Here is a 16962-nt window from a genome sequence, read left to right as displayed (position 1 = left end):
TTCACCAAACTGGGCACACCAGTTCAGTACAGCATGCTGGGTACAACCAATCAAAGCTCCCCCATTGGTCCCAACATGCATTGCAGCATGAATAAATTATGATTAAATTATGATAATGAATTTTCTTTGAATTCTTACTATTTGCTGTTACTTTTGCTGTTTTGTTCTGATGTTTTTGTAGCCTGTTTTTTTTTAAATATATTAGCACAATAGTGAAGATTCTAGTATTATTAATATTTCGAAACTATTAATAACTGCTTTGACATCCAAAGCATTGGACTCTGCACAAGATCAGGGATTCTGCCTATATATGATGGTGTTGTTATCATCATCAATGAATAAACAACATCGCTTGATGATATTTCTCTTGGCTTTTTGTTACTTAACATAGGTGTCTCACAAACACAAAGCAGCCAGAGAAACACTAATATTACATTAAGGGTCAAGAGCCCAACTAAAGCAAACGCTTATCTCAATCATGGTGACTTCCAACAAAACTATTATTTTCATTAAAACAGAAATAATAATTATAATTTGGTTATAAGTTAGTTCACGTATTATTGTTAGGTTTAGTAACTTACACATTTTTACTTACCGAATTTAAGATTGCACACAATGAAAAAGTCTCCATCTTAATTTGAATCAGCAACAAGCGACAGATGAGGCGAAAAGGACCGCCTTTTGTAAATGTCCTCCAATCAGTGAATTAATTCTCTTGTTGCTAGACAGAACTCCTGGCATGGCCAATCACATCAAAGCAAGACCAGAGTGAGCTATTTTAATTACTTATGATTTTGAGTTCATACAACTTGAAATCTTAAGTTTTCAAAAGTATTTTGTTGGTTAATAAGTTATACTAACTTATATGTCTGAGTTTTTAGACTAAACTAGTAATATTTAGTCAAGTTTACTTGATTTGTTTAAGTCAAGACAACATTAGGGTTTACAGTGTATGTAATACATATACTGTAAAAGGGTTGTACCTGGTTGCCTTAAAATGTTAATGGAAATTTAGAATTTGAGTTAATGAAATTTTATTAACTACAGTAATATTTTGAGTTTCTATTTATTAAACCAATTTCCTTTATTGTATCAACTCAAATTTTTGATTTCAATAAACTCAAAATTTGAAGGCCAGATTACTTACTTTTTTAAGTTAAACCAACAATATTTTTTACAGTCCACAGTAGATTTCACATTCGACCGCTCCAGACACGTCGGCACACCCGCCATCTTGGAACAGTCATGTCTTCATTCACTGAATCAATGATATGACAATCATCGGTTGTAAACCACCAAGATTTCAAATCCCGAAGAAATGTGATAACCTTTTACAGGGGAGAATGTGTTGGTTTGTGTTTTTATATGTATTAACTCAATTTGAACGTTTTTTACTATGGTACTTTATAATGTTTTTATTTCAATGACAGCTTTTCAAAGTTGTGTTAGCTGACACCTTAAATTGTATTGTGTATTGTGACCTTGTATTGTGTTAGTTTCAGCATCTGTTCGGCTGAAGTCTACTGTAGATATGTTTATACATACATCTAACTACGGTTGCAGGAGCTCAGTCAACTTGCTCTGAATGTTCACAGACCGGCTTTGAACGTTCCAATATGGCGGACGGCTAACATATAGCGGTCCATAAAAACAGATGCTAATGAGGCATCGATGTATATATATCTATGGTGTCGACCACCTGCATTCGCACACACTATCAAATGGAGTATGATATGCATATGCGTATGCATTCATTAAGTATACTTTGGCTTTTATGAACACTTGTCGCTACTTACTGGCATAACAGCGTAACATGCAGAAAGACATGCACATAGATTTAAAGCTGCACTATGTCATTTTTCCGTCCGCTAGAGGGTGCCTATTCAAAACAAAGGCGTAGTTTAAGCATATTTTCAAAACATAGCCAAGTTTGAGCTCAGAATCTTGGGACATGTGGTCTTCACCTCACAGCCGGTGGAAAAGAATCGGGAGAAATCATCTTCATGGATGCGATTATTAACGTTACTGTAGTGGGAAGCAAAGAAGGACCGAATGTTGAGGAAGCTGAGTATGGCCACTGGAGTGATTGTTATGCAAATGTACGGAGGCCAGCTAGTAGTAGTTGCTGTTCAAGGAAACCTCACTCTTCTGACCTCGAGAGACGCTCTAGCGACTGACACTAGAGGTTGCAGCCTTTAGCCTCCTTGTTAGAGAGTCCGACTCTCATGTCGGCAGACCTGGGTTCGAGTCCTGGTCCGAACAGAAGGGGTTACATTGGTGCCATGACCCAGATGGGAGTAAGGTTTAGGGGGGTGAATGTAACGGAAGCCAGCTAGTAGTAGTTGCTGTGCGAGTAAACCTCACTCCTCTGACCTCAAGAGATGCTCTAGCGACTGATGCTAGAGGTTGCAGCCTTTAGCCTCCTTGTTAGAGCATCCGACTCTCATGCCGACAGACCGGGGTTCGAGTCCCGGTCCGAACAGAAGGGGGTTTCACAAACACACGGCTCATGTGCAACTGGACTTTCATTATGACGGGACACAGTCGCCGGCACTATTTCCGTTTTTCCTGTCATTATTTTGAGGTAACAGCTCTGTTTATCATATTAGATACATTTAAGTGTGTTTAAAATGATGTTATGATGTTACTCTGTGCGTTCGCTCAACGGCTGCTGTGACACTTGCACACTGCTGCGAGTAAAGTGTTTCTGACAAATAAAACCAGAAACCGAGGGTAACGCAGATATGATGCAATTGACAGGCGACGCGCTCAGACGTCCCGGATCCTTGGTAAAAATAGCAATCTTCTCTTAATTTTTAAATGGTTGGAAATATTTGGGATATAAGAACTCAACTGAACAAAACATATATTACTGCAAAAATACTACATAGTGCACCTTTAAAAAAGTATTAGAGAAAGAATGACTGTGTATGTGTTTTAAAAGAATATGTTTTGAAGGATTTCTGTTAGTTTCAAGAATAGCTTGCACTTGTCAAATGGAAACGTTAGCTTTGTTAATACACTAGGGTATGTGTGGCAACATTTTAAAGGATATTAAAGACAATCTCACACAACAAAATGTAATAATAGCATTTCAAAGAGATCACATACCATTTCATGATAAATCGACTTGTCCTGTCTGTCATATAAAAGATAAGTCATTTTTAGATTTTAGTCTTTGGCTTTTATGAAAATTAAGTGGGAGTAAAGTTAAAAGTTAGAGATCGATTTGATGGCTTAAAAGTTGCAGTGAGAGAATCCTAGTACAAAGATATGCTTGAACAGCAATGAACTAGGACAATTCGCTGTAAATGGACTTATTGCAAGTAGTGCCAACGGGAAGAATAATCACACGCATGAAGATTGTAATAGGTGAGAAATCCATTCTGTTCTCTCCACTTTTTAGCTTTTGTATTAAATTATAGTCAGTTTGGTAAGAAAAACAGACAGGATTTATTTCTCGCTTATCCTTTAAGTCCACACAGAACATGCAGATGTGTCATTTACACCTGCATATTTGTAAGCAGATCTTCGTTCAGGTGTTTGCGTTGGCACATAGCTCGAAATAAATGCAGCGTAATAGATTTCTGCTGTTTCTTTTGGGAAACCCCATTAAGGTAATTAGTTTGAGCTGTGGCTCTGGAAAAAGCTCCACTTCATCTGCAAGGTTCAGTTTGCTCAGTACACTGTGGGAGGAAATGCTTTTGTTCTTCAATTCAGGTCACTAACATGCAGATCTTAGCATCCTGTACTGTACAATGATTGAAATTACACTGGGTTTAATTATTTCATGCAATGACCAAAAAAAAATAAAAATAAAAAAAATAAAAAAAATCAAGCATTCTATATTCAATACTTCTTTCTTTCTCTTTCTTTTTAAAACCACGGGTACTCTCGTAATGCCAAGCTGTGATGGTAATGGAGCATAGTACTATACCCTCCAGAATCCTGGATCATTTTGGGAAAAAGGTCTAGTAATTTTGCACTTTCAGTGAGGTAACTAGACCTCTTTGATGGGATCATTCAGCGCGCGGTGGGTGAGCATGTGGATTGTCAGCTTCTCAGAGGAGGAATATGAAGAGAAGAGAATGCCCAGAGAACAGATAGTGCTGGATCGGTTTATGTAAAAAAAAAAATATATATATATATATATATACATGCACACACATATATATATATATATATATATATATATATATATATATATATATATATATATATATATATATATATATATATATATATATATATATATATATATATATATGTGCATGAGCGAATCTACCACAAGGATAGATTAAAATTAGGAATGTGTAACATATTTTCATCTTAAAAGCCCTAAAAGGAATAGTTGTTCCAAACCTGTATGCGTTTCTATGTTCTGCTGACCACAAAAGAAGATATTTAGAAGAATGTTTGTAACCAAGCAGACCATTCACTAGTAGGGAAAAAAGTTAGTGAATCATTGTTCTATCTGCTTGGTTACAAACATTCTTCAAAATATCTTCTTTTGTGTTCAGCAGAATAAAGAAACACATGAGGGTGAGTAAATGATGACATATTTTTCATTTTTGGGTGAACTATCCCTTTAAAGCCACAATATGTATTTTTTACGGCTAGAGGTTATATATTCAAAACAAAGGTGTAGCTTGATGATGTCTGGATTTTCCCAAGCTTTTATTATTCCGCTTCATGTCTCCGGTCATGTGTATGCAGCGCTGTTTTATCATATTTGATAAGTTAAAAGTTATGTTATAATGCTTTTATGAGACACTTGTTGCACATTGCAGTAAGCTAGATCGATATTAGGCATGGTAAAACATGGTACTCGCCAGTAAATTAAGAAAACAAGATTAATGTATCCAAAACACAATATATTAAAGCATCTTTGGTGTTTCCATGGTTTCTACTAAATAAATTGAGGGTAACGCGGGTTTGATGTCATTGATATGCGACGCACAAACATGGTCTGTATTCTGGTTAAAATTGCTTATTTCTCTGGATTTTAACATTCTTGGAAAAATTGGGATAATGTAAGTCCACAAGTCAACAATATATAACATTGTTCTAATGGCTTTTGGATATTTTAATCCAAAAATCTTACATGTTGTGCCTTTAAAACTTTAAAACATTCTCAATAACATATGAGGGGGGAATCCAGTCTTTAATCTAACTAGCTTTGCATATTAAAATAATAACAGCAGTTAACCTCTATCACACGCTGTTGACTCGTGTTGAAAGAAACAGTCTCATATCTGGCATTTAAGAGTGTATGAACTTCTATTGTGACACAAAAAAGCAAGATTTCTTACAAAATCTGTTACGGGTCTGTTGGCATTTAGCATCAGAAACTTTTATCAGCAGTCTTAGCCTTTATTCTTATCTAAAGTCTTTGATAATTAATTCAAGCAGCCACATCTTTAAAGTATCTATAAGCTTTAAAACATATCTTTTTGTTTTAATTGCAAGATCTTCAGAATTCATAAATCTATCTCATGCCCAAGTAATTCTCTGCATAATCACTGGAATTATATGGTGTCTGTTCTCTTGATTTCGGTTCAAATCATTATCTCATATGGAGTAACCCGGAGGACGGTATATTAAAACGCTCAGGTCAGAAGTTAAAAGCAGTCACATAATTACACTAAGGTTTATGGATTAAAAGCCGGTACTGCAAGAATAATGATCATGATATTTGAATAAGATGCAAGTAAAAACGACTATTTGAATGACAGAACTAACCTTATAGTAATTTCAAGGTAAAATCTATGGGGAAAAAAGCTGGTTTGTGATTTTCCATAATATGTAATGGCTGTCTGCATGTGAATAAAAAACATCCTCCCCACACTGCTAAAAAGTTCTTCTTACTATTACTGTTACCGTTTTCGTTTTATTTTTTCAAAGCATCTTTTCTTATTTAAAACCATTTAAGAGTATATACGGGGCAGGTGCAGAGCAGGTGAATAAATAAAAAATAAAGCAAACCCTCCAGTCTCATATGAAAAGGCTCTTTCACAGCACCATTGACATTCTATATATCGCTTTCAAAGCAGGATTCTTTATGCACCCATAAAAAGAGTTTTATTTAGCACCAAAAAAGGTTGAGCTATCGCTAAAAGTCAAAGAAACCCCACAAACCGTGTCTTCTTGGAACCATTTTTTTTTCTAAAAGTCTATATATGATTGCTCTTAGTCAGAAAATAAAGAAACCTGAGCTTCAAAAAACTTTATGCAAATATCTAAGCATGACAGTGAAGACATGAGAGTGAGTGACATTATCTTTGCAATTTGATGAAAGGGAAATTTCTCCAGCAACTGACTCACTTCCTTAGTGTCAACCAAAATGGATCCCTCTTAGGGGGGCGTTTGATATTCTGACTGTATTTTGTATTATTTCAACACAGATATATTTAGGGAGTAGATAACCACAGAGTGGGTGATGTAATCACTCCAGAATCACAACAACTGAGAGTTTAAACATTTATGATGGAGCCATTCATTTGATCCCGGTGTTAAACAATACCGTGCACACAACTGCAGAGCCAGCCCACGGTAGTGACAATAAATAGACTCATTTCACAAATGCTTTGTGCTCTCAGTATCTCCTTTTTTATATATATATACACACACTGAAAAAAAAAAAAAAACCCTGATACATTGGAGTTACTTAATTTTGTGATGTCAACAGGTTCCATGTAACTGGTTTATGCTGAATTTAATTAACATTATTTATTTCAGTATTTTTTTTTATTTTTTACGCAAGGTTAATTCAATGCCATTTAGTTAAATAAGTTTAACATTCTTAATTTTGTCCAAAATTATTAAGTTAAAATATACTCACTTAAAATATTCTAAAATAATATCAAACAAAAAACATAACAAGTAATCTACTTTAATTACAAATTCACAAATGTTATCTAACAAGAAAATCTTTTACAAAATTGTATTGGCTAGGCAGAAGATGGTTTTGTTACATCCATGGCATGCGCAAAGTAGTTTTTATTTATTTATTATTAAAACAACTTTAATTGTTAATAGCAGGTCCTCACCCCAAGCACATGCTCTCCACTTCACCAAAATGGTAACCTCAAAAAACATTAACACAAACTTTTAAATACCAACATAACAGAACATTAAACATTAAAAAGCCTCTCAAATTTCTCATCTTGTTATAAAATAGCACTTTATTTAAACATTTACTCTCCGAATTCAGACCCTTTACAAAACATGATGGGAAGTGAATATCCTATTTTATTGGCTTACTTAATTGAAACATGTTATTTGAAAATAAATTTATGTCAAAGAGTAATGGTTTTACGTCAATATGACGCAATTACGTTTGAACCAGAAACCTGATATAATGCTACTAAATCCAGATGAATTGCTTAAATAAAGTGAACAGCATCATACAATCATTTTTGAGTGTGTGTATACATAGAATAAGAAAATCAAAAAGAGGCACCTCAAGCAAAACTTTGAATACTTAATATGCTTTATATATGTATCATTTATATGTAATGCAGTACACAAGTGCATTCTATTGCGTAGAGCCAGGAGAAACCATGCTTTTAGACTGGAGCAGAAAGACCTGAGTTTCAGAAGCATTCTTGTGGGCCATAGTTTATGCTGAGCTCATGGGAAAAGAAAGGAAATAGCCTACAATCAACTTACGCATGTTGTTTGCTCTCGCCTGCACAGTGTCATAATGCTGTGTGTGCATTCCGATGGCCTCCTCGTGCTGACCCTGACGGGCGCCTTGCATGACGCTTGCAACCGCTCTGTTGAAGAACAAATTCGTTAGCTAAGTATTCCATTGAAATTGTGTGAGCAGTCTTTATTTAGATATCAGAGCACAGCTGAACGGCATGCAGGGATATAATGTTGGTAGACTGACATCTATTCATTCAGCACTATCTCTGCCGCTGTCCAGAGTGCTGATTCAAAGAGAACAGGTTTTACTGTGAGCCGCTCTTTCAGCAACCTGCACACTGTGGGCTGTGCAGCTCTCATCAGAGGTTTTGACCCGCCATATCAGTAGGAACAAGAGATTTACACCTCCACCATCCGGGCTGAGTAACCAAAGGGTACAAAAACTGACAACCAGATGTTATGCAATATGGTGTAATATCTAAACCGGTTTGTACAGTTCCCTTGGTTTGCATGTGCAAGCTAACCATGCTTTCATGTGGACCTCTTGAGATCTGTGATTCAAGAAAGCTTTTTAAAGGAGAGCTTGCATAACACAAATCCTATGAATTTAGAAAGCATAATGAAGATTCACAGGATTGTTTTTGCTCAGGCATGAATATGCATGGGAAGGATAGGCACGCCAGTAAATGCAGAGCTATGAAAAGCAACGTTTTTGGCACAAAAGCTGCAAAAGATTGAGTTAGTGAAGCAATTCTGGAGATTCTTGGATGGAGTAAACCGTTTTCACCCTAAGACGCCATTCACACAGAGTGCGTTTTGCTGTTTTATTAGCTTTTAATTGTTGGGTAATGTACTCACATGAATCAGACCAATATATTTGACTGTTGTGATGCTATTTATTTCCCAGTGTGTCGCTCTATGAGCGCTTTCCCTCTTTCTCACACTTTGCTTTCTGTAAACTATCCATTCTCGTCTAAATTATGGCCAAAATAAATATCAATTATGGGCAAAAATGGTCCCGTGCGATACACTCCATTCCGTTTATCTGGTGTTTTTTGAACGCACCATGAGTGGCATGTGAGCCCTAACAATCACACTGGAGCGTTCTTGCGTTCAAAAACAGAGAGATACACAATGGGATTGCGCCTTGAGGTGCGCAGTTTTAAAGGAGACGTTTAGAACTTATCTTAACTTGACAACGCGTATTAAAAATGTACGCTCATGTCACCAAACAAAAGTCAAAGACATCGTTCTAGCTATTCACATAGGGTGGAAAAACACTAAAAGCAGTGCAGACTGACACGACTGCAAATCACACTGCTTTTACCATAAGCACTTTTTAACCCTTTAACCCAAAGCCATCATAACTATCCGTTACTTACCGAGACATGCTCTCTCTGTGAGGTCTGTGAGCCTTTTCTAGTCCAAGTTTGGTAAATATCCCGACCAGTGCCATGATTGCCACTACTCCACATATTATATATACAATCAAGTTTGTTTTATCCTTGGTTGGATCGTGCCTAGGGTCTAGGGTTTTCTTATACGGTGTCTGTCCTGTTAACCATACTGGTGTGTCGTAATTTTTACAGGTGCTCTGATCCAATCGAGAGTTTTTATAAGCGCAGCAAAATCGGAAGCCACAAGTGCCGCAACAATACAAATAATTGCCTGTTTGGCAAACGAACGGAGGATCCCACTGTCCCATCACATCATAGTAACCCCGACATTTGTCCTCAGTGTGTGGAGGTTCAGAAATTGTCTCCTCATCCCGGGACCCATTGGATCCTGAGAGCATTATAAAGCCCTCGAGCTGCTGCTGCTGAGCTTCACCGTCCGCGCTGCACAGCAGCACCAGAACTTTCACAAAGAAGTATTCTAACAGCAAGACTGTCCATTTCATCCTGTTGTCTCCTGGGGGCTTCCTTGGAAGAACAACTTGAGACAGAGAAACGACTTGGTACTACCACTGACAGCAGGGCATAAATCCACACGAGTGAACAGAGCCATTCGGAGAGGTTTGCATTTTCAAAGATGTAAATTTAGACTGTAGATTTTTGCTAAAGTCCACTCTGACAACTGTTGATCTCAATCCCAATGGTTCTGCTGATTCTCAAGTACTTTTAGCTCCCATGAAAGCACTGCGCCAACTACCCTGAAGGCTGTCTTTGTTTGTGATGATGACAGGAGAGCTGAGGCAGAACTGTGGAGCGCGCGCGCTGAGAGTGAGAGAGACAGCGCGTAAAGGGAAGGAGGAGACATGGGAGGGATTGGACGAGAAAAGGTAATCTTGTAGTAAAGATTCACAGTGAAAAGTCACCACCTGACTTATGTTACTATATGCAACTTGTAAACGAGTATATTTATTTTCATGTGCGTAAAATAGGCTAAAACTCTTGCCTTAAAAAGCAAATACAAAAAAATCACTACATAAGTATAGCCCGTGAAGTTCGCAAAACCCATTCCATTATACGCGCAACTTATATGAGAAAAGACCAGTTAAATGGTAATGGTTTGTGGTTTATTTGCGCAATCCGTGAGACGAGATAGGCTACAAGTAACTCGTTTAACTCGTTCGTTAAAGGGTTAAAAAAATGCAATTTCTTTCATTAATGACTCACCCCAATGTCGCTCCACACCCCTAAGATCTCTGTTCATCCTCGGAACACAGTTTAAGATATTTTAGTTTTATCTTTCTGTCCTTTGTATGTGAGTGTATGCACTTGCTGTCCACGTCCAGAAGGTAATGAAAACATCATAAAAAGTAGGCCTAGTTCATATGACATCGGTTGGTTAGACTCTTTTGAAGCGTCGAAAATACATTTTGGTCCAAAAATAGCCAAAAATAAGACTTTATTCAGATTGTCTTCTCTTCCGCGTTTGTTTTCAAACCTCAAATAAAGAATCAAACGTTCGCGAATCAGCAAATTGATTCTATATGGGGATTAATATCGCCAATGTCACGTGATTTCAGCAGTTTGCCAGTTTGACACGCGCTCCGAATCTTGAACCATGACCGTTTGATTCTTTATTTGAGGAACACGGAAGAGAAGACAATGCTGAATAGTCGTATTTTTTGGTCATTTTTGGACCAAAATGTATTGTCGACGCTTCAAAAGAGTCTAACTAACAAACTGATGTCACATATGGACTATTTGATGATGTTTTCATTACCTTCTGGACATGGACAGCAAGTGGGCATACACTTACATTCAAAGGACAGAAAGGCCTTGGACTAAATCTAAAATATGACGCTATTTTAAAAAAAGGTCTTACCTTTCTTTTACTGTCTATGGGTCTTACGGGTGTGGAACGACATTGGGGTGAGTCATTAAAAAAATCAATTTCATTTTTGGGTGAATTAACGTAAAAGTACACTGAAACAAATTGTGGTATTGTAAAATCTATTACATTAATTCATGTAATTTATACATTTTAAAATCAAGATTAAGTTGGGACTATATATCTTATGTAAAATTTACACAATTTATTAATGTAATAAATTAACTGAGAAGAAAGAGTAAATTTTACCATACATTTACAAATAGGCCTACTATTTAATGTTTTTTAGTCACAGCCCAGCCCCATTCACCAAAAAATGCTAAGTAAATTTTAATCTGAAAAGAAAAGTGCGTTTGAAATCGCCTGTATGTTTTTTTCCCTCCCCCCCCCAAAAAAAGATCCCGCTTGTTCAGTGGTGGCAGAGATGGTCGGTTTGGGATGTCGCTTTTACATGGCTGGCTTATTCTCAGTAAATTTTGACTTTTCTATTTTAGATTTTTGATAGCCTAACAACTATGTGTTCATTTTGATGGTTTGATTATTGCTTAGACAAAATTAACTGAATGTGAGCTTTAATCACAACAACGTTAGCTAAAGCGCCGGCATAATCTACTTCTATAAAGTTGAGACTGGTTAGTCAAAAATAGAGATGTAGTTAGTCGTGTTCTAGACAAAAAGTCTCCCAGTCTGGTTAACTTTGAAAAAAAATGTTCACGGTCGGTAACACAAAGAAAAAGGTGCAAGGACTCAAGTGCAGAATTGATAATTTATTTACAACAAAATAAAACAAACACAAAACAAAACCCACAAGGGGGAATACGTCTCGGTTACGTATGTAACCCTCGTTCCCTGAAGGAGGGAACGGAGACGTACGTCAGAACTGAACCGACGAATTGGGATCTGAACTCAGAGACCTATCCACTTCGAGTTTATAAAAACGAGCCAATCGGAGATTGGTATAAATAGGAAGTGGAATGGCAGATCAATGCTTTTTTCAACTGAGGAGCCGAATACGCGACTGGGCTCCTAGCTGAAGCACAGCACCTGGCGATGGGACGTACGTCTCCGTTCCCTCCTTCAGGGAACAAGGGTTACATACGTAACCGAGACGTTCCCTTTCAGTCGGTCACGTTCGGCGTACGTCGGAACTGAACCGACGAATTGGGATCCCTCTGGAACACGCCAGGATGCTGGCCCTTCCAGCGTCCTGCTTGAGCACACTGGACCGTCTAGTATGGTACGGAAGTCAGGGCTCCAAGCAGGGAGGTCAGTCACTGCTGTTTCTGCAAGACCCACTTAGAGTGACCATAGATCGCTGGGAAGCGTGCTCTCTCGGAAGAGGTACGCTGCGGGGCCACGTACTTCAGGGAAGGAGTGGTGGCGGAATACACATAAGGACTAACCTGGCAGGGTAGTGCAACATATGGCAGTCTCTGGGGTGGTTCCAACCTAATTGTAGGGGGGAAAGAACACGCCCAGAGACGACAAAGCGGGGCTCTGTCAAGGGAAAGACACGGGGCTAGCCCGAAGGGTAACAGGTACCGTGGAAGAATACACATATGGGGTTACCGTGAGGGAACCGCTACATATGGAACCCAGCCTACAACCACGTTCCACAAGCATATGGGTGCAGGCCTAGCGTCAGACGGTCCGCAACGTCTGACACTGCACGGGGTGACGGAGGAGCTCGACAGGGTTAGCCGGTTTCCCGGGGAACACAACTGGAGACAATAAACGCACGTATCTGGCCCAGAGGGCGGGAGTGGCGTTGCAAGCCGACACTTAGAACGGGCACTTAGTGCTCCTGGCCACCAGGGGCGAGGATGCGGGAAGATACCGGCTCTACACGTAGGCTATAAAATCTAGCGAACGTGTTAGGTGTCGCCCAGCCCGCAGCTCTACAAATGTCTGTCAGCGAGGCGCCTTGAGCCAGCGCCCAGGAGGATGCTACACTCATAGTGGAGTGAGCTCGCAACCCGAACGGGCAAGGCACGTCTTGGGACTGGTAAGCCAAGACTATAGCATCCGCTATCCAGTGGGCTAACCTCTGCTTGGAGACAGGCTTTCCCTTCTGCTGGCCTCCGTAACAGACGAAGAGTTGCTCTGAGGTCCGAAAGCTTTGGGTCCGGTCAATGTAAGCGCGAAGAGCACGGACCGGACACACAAAGCCAGGGCTGGGTCTGCCTCCTCCGAAGGCAGCGCTTGCAGGTTCACCACCTGGTCCCGGAAGGGAGTGGTAGGAACCTTGGGCACGTATCCGGGCCTGGGTCTCAGGACAACGTGAGAGTTACCAGGCCCAAACTCTAGGCACGATTCGCTGACTGAAAGTGCGTGCAGGTCCCCTACCCTCTTGATAGAGGCCAATGCAGTCAGGAGCACTGTCTTCATTGACAAGATCTTAAGCTCAATTGACTCCAAAGGCTCGAAGGGAGGGCTCTGAAGTGCTCTGAGCACTAGAGCTAAGTCCCAAGAGGGTATCGAGGATGGACGAGGAGGATTTAGTCTCCTCGCACCTCTGAGGAACCTGACGATTAGGTCATGCTTCCCTTCGGACTTACCTTCAACTGCGTCGTTGGGGGCTCTAGCTGAAGAGATGGTATCTACGACTGCTTGTGGTAGTCCATCTAGAACCTCCGCGTCCCGTCCAGGGACCAGACATGAAGATTCCAGAGGTCTGGACGCGGGTGCCATAGAGTGCCCCGTCCCTGAGAAAGAAGGTCCTTCCTCAGGGGAATGGGCCAAGGAGGGGCTGTCGCGAGGAGAGTAAGTTCAAGGAACCAGGTCCGGTTGGGCCAATATGGCGCAACTAGCAAGACCTGCTCCTCGTCCTCCCTGACTTTGCACAGTGTCTGTGCAAGAAGGCTCACTGGAGGAAACGCATACTTGCGTAGGTCCCGGGGCCAGCTGTGCGCTAGTGCATCTGTGCCGAGGGTACCCCCGGTCAGGGAATAGTACCACTGGCAATGGGTCGAGTCCGGAGAGGCAAACAGGTCTACCTGTGCGGCTCCGAACTGGTCCCATATCAGCTGGACCGCCTGGGGGTGGAGTCGCCACTCTCCCGGAGGTGCTGGCTGCCGAGAGAGCTCATCGGCTGTCTGGTTGAGCGCACCAGGGACATGAATGGCCCGAAGCGACCTCAGCTGCTTCTGACTCCACAGGAGCAGGTGGCGGGCGAGTTGGAACATGCGACGGGAGCGTAGACCACCCTGACGGTTGATGTACGCAACGGCCGCCATGCTGTCCGTACGGACCAGTTCATGCTTGCCACGTAGCAGCCCCTTGAGGCGGCGTAGTGCCAAGTGTACTGCTAGCAACTCGAGGCAATTGATATGCCAATGCAATTGCGGTTCCGTCCACAGACCCGCAACTGCATGCCCGTTGTACGTGGCCCCCCAGCCCGTGGATGAGGCATCCGTGAACAGCACAGCATGCCTGGACACTTGTTCTAAGGGCACCCCGGCCCGGAGAAACGTCGTGTCTGACCAAGGACTGAAGGTTTGGCTGCAGTACGGAGTCACTGGGACCCGGTACTGGCCGCTCCGACACGCCCACCTCGAGACTCGGCCATGAAGGCAGTGTTGGACCGGTGTCATATGAAGCAATCCGAGCGGCGTGACCGCGGCTGCAGATGCCATATGCCCCAGGAGCCTCTGAAAAAGTTTCAGTGGGACCGCTGTTCTGCCACATATTCAAGCAGTTCAACACCGACCTGACTCGCTCCTCTGTGAGGTGCGCAGTCTGGTTGACCGAATCCAGCTCCATACCGAGGTAAGAGATTCTCTGAGTAGGACAGAGCTTGCTCTTCTCTCGGTTGACCCGAAGGCCCAACAGGCTGAGGTGACTGAGCACCATGTCCCTGTGTTCGCACAACTGCTCCCGAGACTGGGCGAGAAAGTTGAGAATGCGAACGCCGCGTTCTCGGAGTGGAACAATGGCTGCCTCCGCGATCTTCATAAAGACGCGGGGCGACAGGGACAGCCTGAAGGGCAGGACCTTGAACTGGTATGCCCTTCCCTCGAACGCAAAGCGTAGGAACGGTCTGTGTCGAGGGAGAATGGAGACATGGAAGTACGCGTCCTTCAGCTGCGAACCAATCCTGGGGACGGATGCATTGAAAAATGCGTTTCTGCGTTAACATCCGGAACGGGAGCTTGTGCAGGGCCCGATTCAGGACGCGCAGGTCCAGGATTGGCCGTAGCCCACCCCCTTTCTTGGGCACGATGAAGTAGGGACTGTAGAACCCTGTCTTCATCTCGGCTGGAGGAACCGGCTCGATCGCGTCCTTCGCCAGTAGGACCTCGATCTCTGACCGCAAGACTTGGGCATCGCTGCTTCGCAGTGAGGCAAAGAGGACGCCCTTGTACTTGGGTGGCCGGCGCACGAACTGAATCGCGTAGCCGAGTCTGATGGTATGGATGAGCCAACGGGACGGTCGAGGGAGCTGTAGCCACGCTCCCAGGGACCGTACCAGCGGGATCAACGGCACCTCAGACATGCCCGGGGTGGGGCAGTGCAACGGAGTACTCTGGCTCGACCCGGGAGGCCCGGAGGCGGCCCGGAGTGTCGCACGAGCACTCCTGGTGCGGGCAGGGAGCGGGTGAGAAGGCCCGGAGGCATCCTCGGAGCCCGCGCGGCTGCTCACTGCCCGGAGGCAGAGAGGTGGGATGCTCAGACCCGACTCGGGAGGCCCGTGGGCAGCCCGGAGTGTTGTCTGAGTATTCCCGGGAGGGGCAGAGAGTGGGTGAGAAGGCCCGGGGGCGTCCTCGAAGCCCACTCTGCTGCCCTCTGGTGAGGGGAGGGGAGGGAGGGAGAGACAAAGCCCGGAGGCGTCGTGAACTGCCACCCTGACCCTCTTGGGGCCCAGGGGGATAGGAAACTGCTCTCTTTGTGAAAATGTGGGTACCGCCGAGCTCCGGAGAGCTGGCGGCAGATGTAGTGTACCAGTCGGGGCCCCCGGTCCTCCTTCGGGGGGTGGGGGAGGGATGCGGACATCATCTCCCGAAGAGCAGCTCCTGTCCTCCCTGGGCTGTCCGGCTCAGGGCCGCTTCCCCTTGCCGGCAGGCTTAGCGGTCTGGACAGGTTGGGCGCCACCCTTGCGCCCGGCACCCTGCTTGGCCAGTGGAGGCTGCTGCTTTGGCTTGGCAGGGGCGGAGGCGGACGCCGGGGGACGCCCTCGGCGACGAGTAGGCGGGGGAGCTGCGGCCGGCGACTGGGTGGAGGCAGCAGCGGGTCAGCACGCTCTTCTGGGAACTCCACCAGCACAGTGGAGGGGGGAGGGGCCCGAGGAGCCATTTGACCCGTCGGGTTAGCCCTGACCGTCACCCTCAGGTCCCCACCCAAGTCATCAGCCAGAGTAGCAGCCCTCGGCTTGGCGCAGAAGGACCGCTAGACCGGGGGATGCGCGAGGGTGCTCCACCTGCTTTGAGGTATTGGAGTCTGGACATAAGCACTGCGATGGTCATGTTCCCGCAGTGGGAACATGACTCATTCACGAACGCAGCCTCAGCGTGCTGAACGCCCAAACACGTGAGACAACGAACGTGACCGTCAAGCGGGGACAGAAAGTGACCGCACCCAGGAACACACGGTTTGAATGACATCTTGAAAAAGACGCAGGGTCAAACCGTGGTGCTCTTTTAGGATGGAAACTGCTCTTTTAGATTGTGCTGAAGCACTCAGGGAGATGACCGCGGTCAGCACGCAGTCCACAGTGCAAGCCTGCGTGTGACACTCAAAGGAAACGCCCAGCGAACCAACAATAAAGCTCTTTTGTGAGTGGTGTTTTGAATGCAAACGATTGCAACAAGGTCGGTCTCTCGCTGAAGCGCCGTTACACCCGCACTGGCAGTTCCTTCCTCTCTCAAAGACTCGAATTTAAACACTCTTCGTTGCAACAGCAATGTACTGTTCGGCTCCGAAGTTGAAAGCATTGATCTGCCATTCCACTTCCTATTTATACCCGCGCTGCGGGGCGGAGCGTGGAATGTGCGGATCACATGCCAATCTCCGATTGGCTCGTTTTTATACACTCGA

The 16962-nt window shown here is 43.5% G+C and overlaps 1 protein-coding gene across 1 annotated transcript in view; it reads right to left on the bottom strand.

Moving 5' to 3' along the window:
* Positions 1–9855, bottom strand: part of shisa9a (shisa family member 9a) — a 61877-nt gene extending 52022 nt beyond the window's left edge. The window contains exons 1-2 of the mRNA XM_067429337.1: positions 9033–9855; positions 7672–7778 (exon numbers count right to left, since the gene is read on the bottom strand). Coding sequence (XP_067285438.1) covers positions 7672–7778; positions 9033–9550 — 625 coding nt within the window. The 5' untranslated portion in view covers positions 9551–9855. The remainder of the gene's footprint in view (positions 1–7671; positions 7779–9032) is intronic.
* Between the last annotated feature and the right edge of the window lie 7107 nt (positions 9856–16962).

This window comes from Pseudorasbora parva, chromosome 21 (assembly GCF_024679245.1).
Source record: "Pseudorasbora parva isolate DD20220531a chromosome 21, ASM2467924v1, whole genome shotgun sequence".
Classification (NCBI taxonomy): domain Eukaryota; kingdom Metazoa; phylum Chordata; class Actinopteri; order Cypriniformes; family Gobionidae; genus Pseudorasbora; species Pseudorasbora parva.
This window is presented reverse-complemented; position numbering and strand designations above follow the sequence as displayed.